This window comes from Ovis aries, chromosome 7 (genome assembly GCF_016772045.2).
Source record: "Ovis aries strain OAR_USU_Benz2616 breed Rambouillet chromosome 7, ARS-UI_Ramb_v3.0, whole genome shotgun sequence".
Classification (NCBI taxonomy): Eukaryota; Metazoa; Chordata; class Mammalia; order Artiodactyla; family Bovidae; genus Ovis; species Ovis aries.
Genome location: NC_056060.1, coordinates 51,184,006 through 51,196,351, shown reverse-complemented (window position 1 = coordinate 51,196,351; position 12,346 = coordinate 51,184,006). Strand labels below are relative to the sequence as shown.

General features: G+C 33.2%; 1 protein-coding gene across 20 annotated transcripts in view; it reads left to right on the top strand.

Moving 5' to 3' along the window:
• The window catches only part of TCF12 (transcription factor 12), a 386,564-nt gene that overhangs the window by 328,298 nt on the left and 45,920 nt on the right, over nt 1-12,346 (top strand). For 19 of the 20 annotated variants that reach the window (XR_009601208.1, XM_042252404.2, XM_027971798.3 and 16 more), the window contains 4 exons: nt 7,480-7,585; nt 8,609-8,748; nt 9,023-9,167; nt 9,852-9,916. Coding sequence is in view for 19 of the 20 variants with exons in the window: in XM_042252404.2 (XP_042108338.1) it covers nt 7,480-7,585; nt 8,609-8,748; nt 9,023-9,167; nt 9,852-9,916 (456 nt within the window). In the remaining variant the exon portion in view is untranslated. The remainder of the gene's footprint in view (nt 1-7,479; nt 7,586-8,608; nt 8,749-9,022; nt 9,168-9,851; nt 9,917-12,346) is intronic. The other variant, XM_060417884.1, reaches the window with a different exon arrangement.

Below are 12,346 nucleotides of genomic sequence, written 5' to 3'. Positions count from 1 at the left end.
GGAGAGACAGGAACTAACTACTCTGTTTCAGGAGCTCTGCTGGGGACTTTATGTTTACCTCATTTAATTCTCCCAACCACTCTGTCATTTAGCTGTTACTAGCCTCCTTTTATAAGTGAGGAAAATGAGGTGCTGAGTAGTTAAGTAACTTGGCTAACCTTCCCCTCCCCCTCCCCCATTAGTAAGCTTTGAGGCTAGACCTGAACCTGGGTCTCTCTCCCAGGAACAACTTTTCCTCTTCTGTTATCCAAGGACAAGTAAACTGGTCTCCATAGCAGAGAGCCAGATCTCACTAATCCTTACTATTGGTCATATCAAAGTACTACATTGGAAAGAAAATGTCACTGAGAAAAGTAGTAGGCTATTCTTACAAATAAATATGTTTCACATATTTGATCAGATTTACAGTTTTATGAATGCTAGTTGATATAGTCTGTCAAGCAGCTTTTTACTAGTTTCTTTTTAAACTGAACTTTATCCTAGATATGATTTTAAATGCAGGAAATTAGCAGATCTCTTCTAATAGAACTCATAGTATTGAAAATTGGTTTAGCCATGGTTTTGGCACCTGCCTCCCCACATAATTTATATTTTCATAAGAATTAGAGTAGCATGGAGCTAAAATTGCCTTATGAATACTTCTAAGACTTATTTTTCAAATAAACATTTTCAGTTGATAAAAGCACAGAAACCAGTATGAGACCATATAAAGCCACAGTTCTGCTCTTTTGGGGATTTACTGCTAATTAACATGAGAGAGGAAAGTTTAATTAAATTAATTCAAATTTCCAGGCTATCTGTGGACCCAGTAGAGTTAAATCTACATTTGTATGATGAGGAAAACATGAAGTCATTTAAGAATTCTCTAAAGTTACAATGCTTAGAGACATTAAGCTCTAAACTTAATGACAAGTTTAGCTTCCATCTGCTTTGATTTTTTTTTTTTTCCCTTTACCAAGATTATCTGAGACTGTATTCTAGGTATGAATCCAAGAAGTTCTTTTTTTTTTTTTTTTTTTAATTCAAGTGAGCACAAATAACAGGAAGTTAAAACTAAAACCCCTGCCAGGAGAGTATGTTGTCACTGGTCAGGTTTGTTAATGTTTTAAAGAAATTTATGTCCTTTTCCACTAGCTCATGAACATGTTAAAGAAAGGGATCAGGTGCTTTATTGTTAAGGTCTAAATATTTTTTAAATGTAGATAGCTAAGAAGTGACAATCATTGATGTGTTCAGTATATCTTCCTAGCATGTGAATTTCAAACCCAGTTCCTTAAAAATTTCATGGCCTATCTCTTAGGGAAAAAAATTGTACCTATTGTAAAAATGATACTGGTTACAATAAAGAACTGATGAGACAAACCTAGTGATGTTAACTTAAGATTGATTAAAATGTGTTTGACTTACCTAAGAAGAAATTCTCACATTTGAAAACCACTGTTACTCAACTATACTTTTTAGACAGTGGAAGTAGTAATTGATTTTAAGCTACTTTGTACTGAAAACTAGAATTTTTTTTCTTATTGTTAGAAAGGAAATTTTATAGTATTTCACCCCTAAACATCCTCTGGAAATTCTTGGAAAGAATTTGATTCTTGGAAAGATATTGATCCTTTTATTGATGATGCTTTGAAGATATAAACGTGTATGCTTTTTACAGAAATTTCATGTTATTTTATTAGGCTAACTAATTAGATGAGAAGAATCTTCCATAGATAGCTTACGTGTCCCTGAGTTAGTTCTACTTTCTTTTGCTTTATGATGCTTTTTGGTTTCAGTTCTTACAGTATATAGTACTGGAACTATATACATATATCCCCCGTACCTTAAGTTTGGAATTATTACCATAAAAACTTGAGTAGTAGATTGGACTTTATGGCAAAGTTTGATACTTTTACGTAATATTAAAATACTAAAAATATTGAGATATTTATCAAATTTGTCATTTGTTTAAATATTCTTGGATTTTAGGAAATTCTTAAATTGCTGTTTCATGTACTTTTTTTAATGTCTTCTTCATTGAGGTTATACTTGTTTTAATTTAGATTAAAGAAAGAACCAAGTAAGTGGGAAGACCTGAATTTCAGGAACTTTAAGATTTTAAAATTTATGTTAAAGATATGCTCTTTGTCTGAGTTTATACATAAGGTCAGTATGCACAGAAAACAGTGGATCCAAAATGATCAGAAAAATGAATAGTAAATCATTTTTTAAAAATTTCTTTCTTAATTTCTACCACTCTTATTGAATCCAATTACTAAAGCAAAAATTTTACTTACTTGTTTTAAAACAACCTCTCTTTACTAAATTCAGATCTCTCAAAATACAGAATTAGAAGGAAACTTCTGGTATATTACTGGATATGGGACTTCATAGGTTGATCAACTAACTAAAAACTTCTTATAATATTTACCTAGTTTTTCTTTCTTAGTTTTTGAGTGTTGACCCTGAAATGTGCCCAGTTTTTTAAACTGATGGCCCAGTGGTTTAATTACAGTTTTTAAAGCTAGAATTTGAGTTGGGTTGAGGTTTTCTTTTTTCCCAGTGACCTAGACAGTTTTGATTTTTTTGTTTGTTTTCAGATTTTAGGTACTCAGCTAGATCTTATAAAATTTTTATTGCTTAATACAAAATATAGTTATTAAAATATAAGATAAATTAAGTGTAGTTTTCCTGAATATAATATTACATTTTTATTTTAAAATTATGATGATAGGGTAAGTTAGCCAATTAATTTTGTTTTGCTTTGCTATTTTGGTAAGTTGATAAAGATTTTGCTGGAGATGATTTCTGCTGTTAGCATAAACTTTTCAAACATTGGAAGTTTAATCTTAACATTAAGCTGTTTTAATGGTATGTAACATATTAGAACTTAAAGAGAACTGCTAGTAAAACCATCTTGACAAAAGTGCTAATAGGAGCCTAAACATAATGAAATGTTGGTAATAATTTCTGTGTTAGTGCATGTTCAGAAATATTGATAAGCTTCTCTGTCTTCTTTCCAAATTAGATAAAGGTATTCCCAAAATGTTTGCGAGTTTGGGCTTTCGTAGGCTTTGGAGTTTATGAGGCTCCTAGAATATTTCTTTCAAAATAGTTTATGTAATTTTAAACTGCTGGATAAGGAAAAGTGATTTCATCCTGTATTGTTCAGTAGTAACCAGTAGCCACAATGACTATTTAAATTAAAATTTTAAATTCAGTTCCTCAGTTGTACTATCCACATCTCAAGTGTTCAGTATTCAGATGTAACGAGTAGCTACTGTATTGTACAGACATACATACATTACCATCTTTTCAGATATGGAACATTTCCATCATCACTGAAACTTAATGAACAGTGCTTGTCTAAAGCTTTCCTCTCATTTTCTGGGGAAGGGTATCTTCATTAACATATGTAGCTAGCTATTCTCACATTCTAAAGAAAATTCCCAATTCATCTCCTCATCACTTAAAACATTTAAAGATACCAGCTACCACATAGGTTTTGGATCTATTTTTAAAAGCATAGGAAATGGCATCATCTTTTAACTCATCACTGGATGTGACAAGATAAAAAGGAAAACTATCTTTTTAGCAAAAACTTCTACTCTTGTGCATCTTTTCTGAGTAACTGTAAGAAAAAGATGCCTTTCTGCCTTGCAGAGATGTTTCTAACATTAATTACAAGAAGAATGCTCTGAAGTAAGAACATAGTGCACAACTCCAGCCTCTAAAGCTAAACAGAGAGTGGACTGCCCTGAATTGGGATGATCCATATGACCAAACTGAATCATCCAAACAGGAAAAAAGGAATGTTTTTGCTAACTTGACTCCAATTGGTTGTTTGAGCTAAGACATTCCAAGGATAATTGTGTAATCATCGTATAGGGTAATGTAAATATTCATGCTCGAAGTACTCTGTCACTCTTAAAAAGTAAATTTGGGTTGATGGAATGAGGACAGTAAAGATATTACTGTGAATTTATTCTTTTCAGCCAGTCTTAACAATGAAAGGGAGGTATCTTGTTAGATTTTCAGTTACATTCATTTAATTCTGGATAAATGTTATGGTTCTATTCACACAAGACTCAAAAATTTCTCTCATTGCCATTCCTAGAGGAGAAAATATGTAAGTACCTGAGAAAGAAGGACGTTCCCATGATAGCACCTTTGAGCCTGACATTCTGAAATGGAGACTAGAATTTTAAAGAAAATTTCCAATGACCACATTTCAATAGAACATCTAAAATTACTTAATTATACTTTTCCTATTCCTCTTTAAAATAGTGTGACTCCTGGTAGATTTTTAATCAGCTTAAGCACACATTCTTCTTTTTCTTAATTTTAAGATTGTTTGTTGTGATACAAAATCATACTTAAGATTTAAATGTATGATTAGATCATTAACTAGAAAAAAACTGGCATCTATGTGCAGGTGATCAGATGACATAAGCAGTCTGGTTTTCATTTGCGGCCAGTACTGATTGTAACTGAAAGAGACTTGCTCTTTTTGTGGAATTGGCTGACTATTTCCCTACATCTGGAGTTAATAAAGTCTTTAAGACCACATCAGTTGTGCTTTGCCGCAAGAACTCTTTGATCTGAAAAATCGAAACTGGCACAACTGCTGCTTCATAACATTGCATCTATGTTTCTGCAAGCCACAGTTAGGATACCAAAAGTAAAGTTTTTTGGCCTGTGTTAGAAATGCTGTTAGATGGGCCTCTTTTAGAACCATGATTTTCAAAACATCTTATGATAAAAACTTTGAATTTATGTTAGTAAATAAATGATAACCTTATAGTATTTTTAGAGTCTTTACCATTTTTACTTATAAGATCTATTCTTTAAAAGCCCATTTATTTTTTGGAAGTCTATAAAGACTAACATTAAAAACTTAGCAACTGAACAACAATAACAACATTAAAAAAAAACTTTGACTCCAAAATAAGCCCTGTGTTCCCAATACAGCTTCGAAAGTTTTATGTATGAGTAGGCAAGCCTCTTCTGCTTTGTGTGGTTTATCTTGGTTTTGTTGCTTTCCATGATAGTTACCAATAACCATTATCTCATCAGCATATTCTCCTTTATTTACAGCGATTTGTAAATCAGTAAAGTCAGGTTTATCCCTTTCTTTGCTTTTATAATTACATACATTTAAAATTTTTTGAAGTCTAAGTTTACCTTATGGAATACAGTGAATTAAATAAGAATAAAGATAAATATATATTGAGAGATTATATAGAAATTTAAACTGACAGACTGAATAGATTTTTTTTTGTGAAATGACACATCAAAACTGGAGTTTTTCATAGTTATCATTGTGAGATTTACATACTGTTTTAACCTCTAGCCTAGATAGAATTAGAGAATTTTATATTTTATACTTTCAGGTCAGTGATGGTATACATAGCAGATAAGCATTTATGAAAAAGCATGTTCTAACTGTGTCTTCTAAATTTTACTCTCATTTGTATTTTCTTTCTACATCTGTGGATATACTCTGTTTTTGTTATTTGTGGTTTCAGCCTAGTTTGGGATAATCTATATATAAAGGGGACAGAGGATATCTAGCTAAAGCTAAATTTAGATGCTGAAACTGGATTAAAAGAAAAAAGTACAAAATTCCTTTCCTGATAACGCCTCATACATTGCAAATACATTTGTATATACCCAATTCTTTCTTCCTAACTCTGTCTTTTCATAATAGCTCTTTATGTAGTAGCACATTAAGCATAGAAAAATGTTTAATATGTGTAATGTATACTCTCCTATCTAGAATCCTTTATGGGTATTTGTTAGAAATATATCTTATCCCCAACTTGTCAGGTACCACAAATGTGTGTTTTTCCCTCTGGCATATAAGAGGGAAACTAAGCTGAATGCCAGTTCATTAAAAAGACACACCTGTGCTAGTAATAGCATGGCTAGCAAGAAGACTAAAAAATGAACTTTTCAACCTTTTATTTAGAGTGAACTGTACATGTAAGGATGATATTGGACAAAAACTGTAAGAAGTAGTAGTTTAGTACTGAACAGGGACAATATGTAGCAGTATAACTATGCCTCTAAGAATTAGAAAGATGATATTGTTAGCTAATACTTAGCGAGTGCTTACCTGCTAAACATTTTAGAGCTTTCTGAGTCCCTTAGCTATCTTGAGGAATCCAGGCAGGATTTTTTGTTTGTTTGTTTGTTGGCCATACTGTGTGGCTTGTGGGATTGTAGTTCCCTGACCAAAAATCAGTCCTGGGCCTTCAGCAGTGAGTATGCAGAGTCCTAACCACTGGACTGCCAGGGATTCACTAAATGTTTTGTATGTGCTGTCTCATCTGATCTTCCCATCAATCCAACCCTCAATGCAGGTACTGTTAGCACTGTCTTACAAATGAGGAAATGGAGTTTCAGACGGTTAGATAATTTGCCAGAAATCTTTGCAGTTAGTTAATGTCTCAGAGAAAGAATAAATGAATATAAATGAAATGAAATAAATGTGTATGCTTTTTTCACACATGCTCCCGTAATTTTACTGAGCTAATTGCTTTTTCCACATTAAGTGAACACTTTGAATTTTTATTTGGGGCCAAAAATTAAATAGATGTACCCTTATCAGACTAAACAAAAGAAATGTTTCATCCACTTCTCAAAATAGGACTCCTTTCCATTCTGGATTCCTGGTTCACTTTTACAGATCATCATCACCTTAAGTGTTACATATCTGTTCTTGATTTCAGTAGTCGTTATAAGAATGGTTTGATCATGTTTTGATCATTATAGTTATTTGGCTGCCCGTTTAGTTTTCAGAGAAATGACAATGTTGGCCATTTGCCAATTCAAAATGTTTATACTTTGCTTATCTGAAGCAGAGGTTTACCAAAGGAAATTAATACTGCTCTGACAGATTAAATGAGATTTTCCTGAAAGCTGTGCCAGAGTTGAAAAATTACTAGAAATTAAAGAACTAAAACTGCTCAGACTTTAACCAACCCTGCTAAGTTCAGGAAGTTCCTGAACAATTACATTGTGCTTTTCACAGTTAACTTTTAATAATAGTAAAGAATAATAACATTTAATCTAGCTCATTTTGATTTTGATAACTCTTTTAACAGTGGAAAGAATGAATTTTATGAACCCAAATTTTATTTCATGTTATATTCAAAAGACTGTTGTTTCCACTAGGTTTTGAATCATGAGCCTATATGAATTTATGTTTTGTGAGCAGAGTCAACACTTGAGACTTTATTCAGTCACTTGGTATAATTGTTACACAAAGATTCATTCCAGGGATATTTAGAATGGTTTTTTTCTCTAGTAACCAGCTAAAAACAAACGTGTAGATAGTATCCAAGGGATTTAAGCAGTTTCTTTGGATTTGTCATAGGCCTTTTTAGATATGAGATAGGCCTTTTTAGGCCCTTCCAGAAGTGTAGCACTCATTTTACATAAGTGGTGTGAGAGTAATTTACATTTTAATTAAATTTCCTGTTTAATTTTAAGGTATATGCACCATCCCCAAATTCAGATGACTTCAACCGTGAATCTCCTAGTTATCCATCTCCCAAGCCACCAACCAGTATGTTTGCTAGCACTTTCTTTATGCAAGGTAAGTACTACCAACTAGTTGTCAAAATTAGCTAATATTTTTAAGTTGTGAAGAAAGAGAATATCTATATAGAAGTTCAGACATTTTTATCTAGATATGTTTGGCTGAAGCAAGTTAAAATTTAATTTTAAAATTTTCTATTGCTAATTATTGTTGAGTGCAATGTAGTTGAATTATTCAGCAAAGCATTGGCGTGTTCATCTAGTATTAATTGAATTTGAAAAGGACTTCAGTTGAAAAAAGTGAGTAGAGCTGCTCTTTCTTTTTTTAGGATTTTTAAATGTATAAAAGCTATTAACAATTTTAGTTTCTTGTTTAAATGACAGATTCATAACACTCTTAGAATTATCAGTGCAAATAAAAAGGTGAATATCATAGAACAGAATTAAGACTTTTAAGAGAGAAAAAGTGTTGTACTTCTTTTAGTTCATGTCTAACAAATCATTTTTATTTGATCTTCTGTGATTTTAGACTATAGGGAGCAGTAAATTGCTACATAAATAGTTCCTTGACTTTATATTGGTGAGTGAAATCATTGCCAGCACACTTCATTGGAAGGCTAACTATAATAGAATCATTATCAATTACTTAGGTTCTCTATAAGAGAAACTTCTTTATTCTAGTTAGAGAATGTTTCATAAAATATACATTGCTTGTTATAGATTAAGAACTTTTTTGTATATTTATGGATATTCCATTATGCAAAAGTATAATCCAGCCTCTCCCCAAATTTTGGGTTTGTAATATCCTCCCTGATAAGAATTCAGATCTTGTGAGGATTTTTATAATGACCTGCCTACTACAGTTTAGATTTCTTCCCCCCCCCCCCAACTATAAAGCTTTATTCCTTCATTTAAAATAGTAACTGTACAGTTTGGAGGGAAGAAAGCTATATGGAAGACTAGATTGAAAAGAGGAGGAAAGACATATCTAGAGAGTACCCTTTGAGTTTTTTTTGTATCATCAAAATAAAAGAAAAAATTTTGGCTAAGGAAAGTTCTATATTTCTCTTTTTTGTCTTAGATGGGACCCACAATTCTTCTGACCTTTGGAGTTCATCAAATGGGATGAGCCAGCCTGGTTTTGGTGGAATTCTGGGGACCTCCACTTCCCACATGTCTCAATCCAGTAGTTACGGCAGCCTTCATTCACATGACCGCTTGGTAGGCCATAACACGTGACTAGGGTGCAGCAACACTTTGTCCTTGCTTGTGTTTCTTTTTGGATTACAAGTGTAAGATTTGATTCTGCCAAAACTTCTGAATGTTGAAATGCTTACTTCATGCCTTTTGAAAAAAGTAAATGACAATAGTAGGTGTCTTCAGCTACTAATTTATTGATGTTCTTTATAAGCTACTATAGCAGTTGCCCAGTTATATGTGCTTATTATTGAGAAAATGTATTTAATAGATCATATCTCTTTTCTTCTTTCTTTAGAGTTATCCTCCACACTCAGTTTCACCAACAGACATAAACACAAGTCTTCCACCAATGTCCAGCTTCCACCGCGCCAGTACCAGCAGTTCACCTTATGTTGCTGCCTCACACACTCCTCCCATCAATGGATCAGATAGCATTCTAGGTGAGCTCTTTTGGGTTGGCAAAACTCCCTAAAACTGAACTTGGACATTTTTAATGAATCCCGTTTTTTTTAATATGATATATATATATATATATACATATATACACACACTTGTTCTTTTCATGTTTTTTCACAACTTTATCAAGATATCATTGACATATAACACTGTATAAGTTTAAGGTGTACAGCATAATGATTTGACTTACAGACATCTTGAAATGATTATCACAATAAGTTTAGTGAGCATTCATCATCTTATATAGATATAAAATAAAAGCAATAGAAAAAAATGTTTTTCTTTGTGATGATAACTCAGGGTTTACTCTCAACAACTTTCCTATATGACATACAACGGTGTTAGTTATAGTCATCATATTGTGTATTACATCCCCAGTACTTACTTATAACTGGAAATTTGTACCTTTTGACTCAACATATTTTTTAGTATTGAGTTTAAATGTGAAAGAAAGGAAGAAAAGAAAGTTTCTGATTTTCATTAATGCAGAAACTGGTAAGGAATCCATCTTTCCTTTAGTTTACTATTTGCTGGTTTATTGCGACAGATGTGCAGTTACAATGGAGAACACCATTGAAAAAATGGCAGAGTGCTAAAAAGCATGCCTGCTCACTTGCTAAACTTCCTTGCTAAACTTCTTGATTTGTTTTTCTATTTGAAATACTCAGGAACCAGAGGAAATGCTGCTGGAAGCTCACAGACAGGTGATGCACTTGGAAAAGCTTTGGCATCTGTGAGTATTGATTTTACGTATTTTGCCGAATGATTTTTACACTGCTGAATTGCAGTGATTTGATTTTGTGGGCAGTGTGTGTCATAGTTAAAGGGTATAGTTATAACAGGACCATTTCATTACTCATTTAGAGCTATTCTCAGTTTGTATTGATTTGTACTGCCCTTATAATAACTCATGAGAATATTTCCCACCTGATTCCCACAAGAACTGTCCTTCTAATTTCAATTTAAATATCTGTTTTTGTCTTAATGGAACAGATGTAGGGAAAATTTTAAAAACTCAGTCATTTTAAAGCCTAAAGGACAGATTACTAAGATTGTTAAATCTGTTTATTAGTTTTAAACATATACTTTGTGAGTTGCGAGTTAAAATAAGCCAAGTAGAGCCAAGAAACATAGCTCAGTTATTCTTCTGATCCAGAGAAGGGAGTGCTTTTATAAGGACGTTTTCCTAAGATGGAAGGTATTTCAGTATTTTTTAAAAGGAAAAAATAATCATCTTCTGCTGATTCATTCAAGGCATAAGAGATGAGAGCCTTTCCTAAAAGCAAAAAAACAGATTCACTGAGGAGCCCATGCTAAAATGAGTAAAACTGATTTGAAGGAGCCCCATAATATTTTCCTCAGCAACTAGTTTACATCACAACTATAATGTTAATGACAAAGCAGTGATTTGCTTTAATAAAGGCAGTGATTGGTTTTAATGTCTTTTCCTTAAAACATTAAACTGAAATCTATTATTTTGGGAGAATGTTTACTAGTAATCCATAAAGATTCCAAATCTAATTTTTTAAGAGGCACTTCTGCTTTGTATTTTCTAAAGTTTCTCCTTAGGCGTTTTCTTTCTTTTTTCCTCCTGAGTGATATGGTTCTCAGGTTTCTCAGAGTTGTCTTACTTATGTTCTACTATGAAATGCAGTTAACTCTGTCAAACATATTTGCTGCTGTTCATAGGGAACCTAATGTGTGGATAGTAGGAAGCAGCTGTTGAACATTTAAGGAGATAAACCTCTTTGTGTGTGGTTTTATGTAAATATTCTCTGTCCACAGCACTACAAGTTTTTCTTGAGAAATGAAGCCAGGTCAGATTCATCTCCCACATAGTGGTGGCCCACACAAAATAGAGCTTAGTTCATTTAATTCAGTCTTGCATCATATGACAAAAACGATGACAATAACAAAACCCACAAAAATATCTTCTGCAATTTGTATGTTTACTAGGTGCTCGGCACTATACTAAGCACTTACATGCTTCATTTCATTTAATCCTCAGGAAAGCCCTGTGAGGTTGGCATTACTATTCCCATGTTACAGATGAGGAACTAAGGTTTAAAAGGTTAAGTAACTTTGGCTCAGAAAGATTAAACAACTTGCTCTCGGGATCACCGAGCTAGGGAGGGTAAGGCCTAGTGTTAGATTAGATCCGCTCTGGCTAGCTTCACTTACCCTGTACTTCCAGAAAGACCAATGCTACAGTGACTGTTATTTTATAAGGTGTTGATGAAGGTTAAAGGGAGTTGTCTCACTTCTGAACTTATCCCACATGGTGAAAACTACCTACTTTGAAAGAAAATTATTCAGTAATATTAAATGAGTGCCTCTCAGGTATTTAATTTACTTGCTGATTTCTTCCTCTGATTTGTAAGAATTCAGCAGCAAATATTTCACGTGTAGAAAGACAAATAACATCTGAACTTTTAATATTAGGCAACTTTAAAAAAATACAACCTACATTTCAAGGGCTTTTTTCTCAAAATTCTTTTGTTCACTTTATCCAAGGAAAACTTCTTTAAAGGGTCCTTGGCAGATAGGCAGGAATTTGTGATCTTCTCAGTGGTCCTTCAAGCTTCATTTCAGTTACCCTTGAAGTCCTTTACTATTCTCCCATATTATAACCAATATACTAGCTGAACCAGTTGGCATTTGGAAAAGAAAATCTAAATCCAGTGTAAGTGGAAGCTAGTGAAGAATGTTTAATCTAGTTAGTGGGTGGGCTTTGGTTGTCATGGAAACTCAGCTGTGTCATCCTGTGTTGTTACTAGGCAGGAGCAGCCAGGTCATTCCATAAATCATTTCTGTCATAGCTGACGGTGATACATTCCATCTGCTCCATCACTGCATGCCATAGTCTGCACACTTCAAATCCTTTCCTTCAATCCATCTCCTCCCCTGCTCCACACCAGACACCTCCCCCCAACGTATTCTTTCCCTAACTTCCATTGCAAACTCATATTCGCTTTAGTGCTGTCAAAATGTCCTGAAAAACAAAAGCATTACATTGGGGATAGGAAGGATTAGAGGAGATGAGGAGAAGGAATTTTATGAGAATTACAGTTGAAAGTCTGACGTTCATGGCAGAATTTTTGATGTTAGGTAATACAGATCTTTGGAAATGGTGACCATGAGTATTTGAAATTTTTAAGTTCTT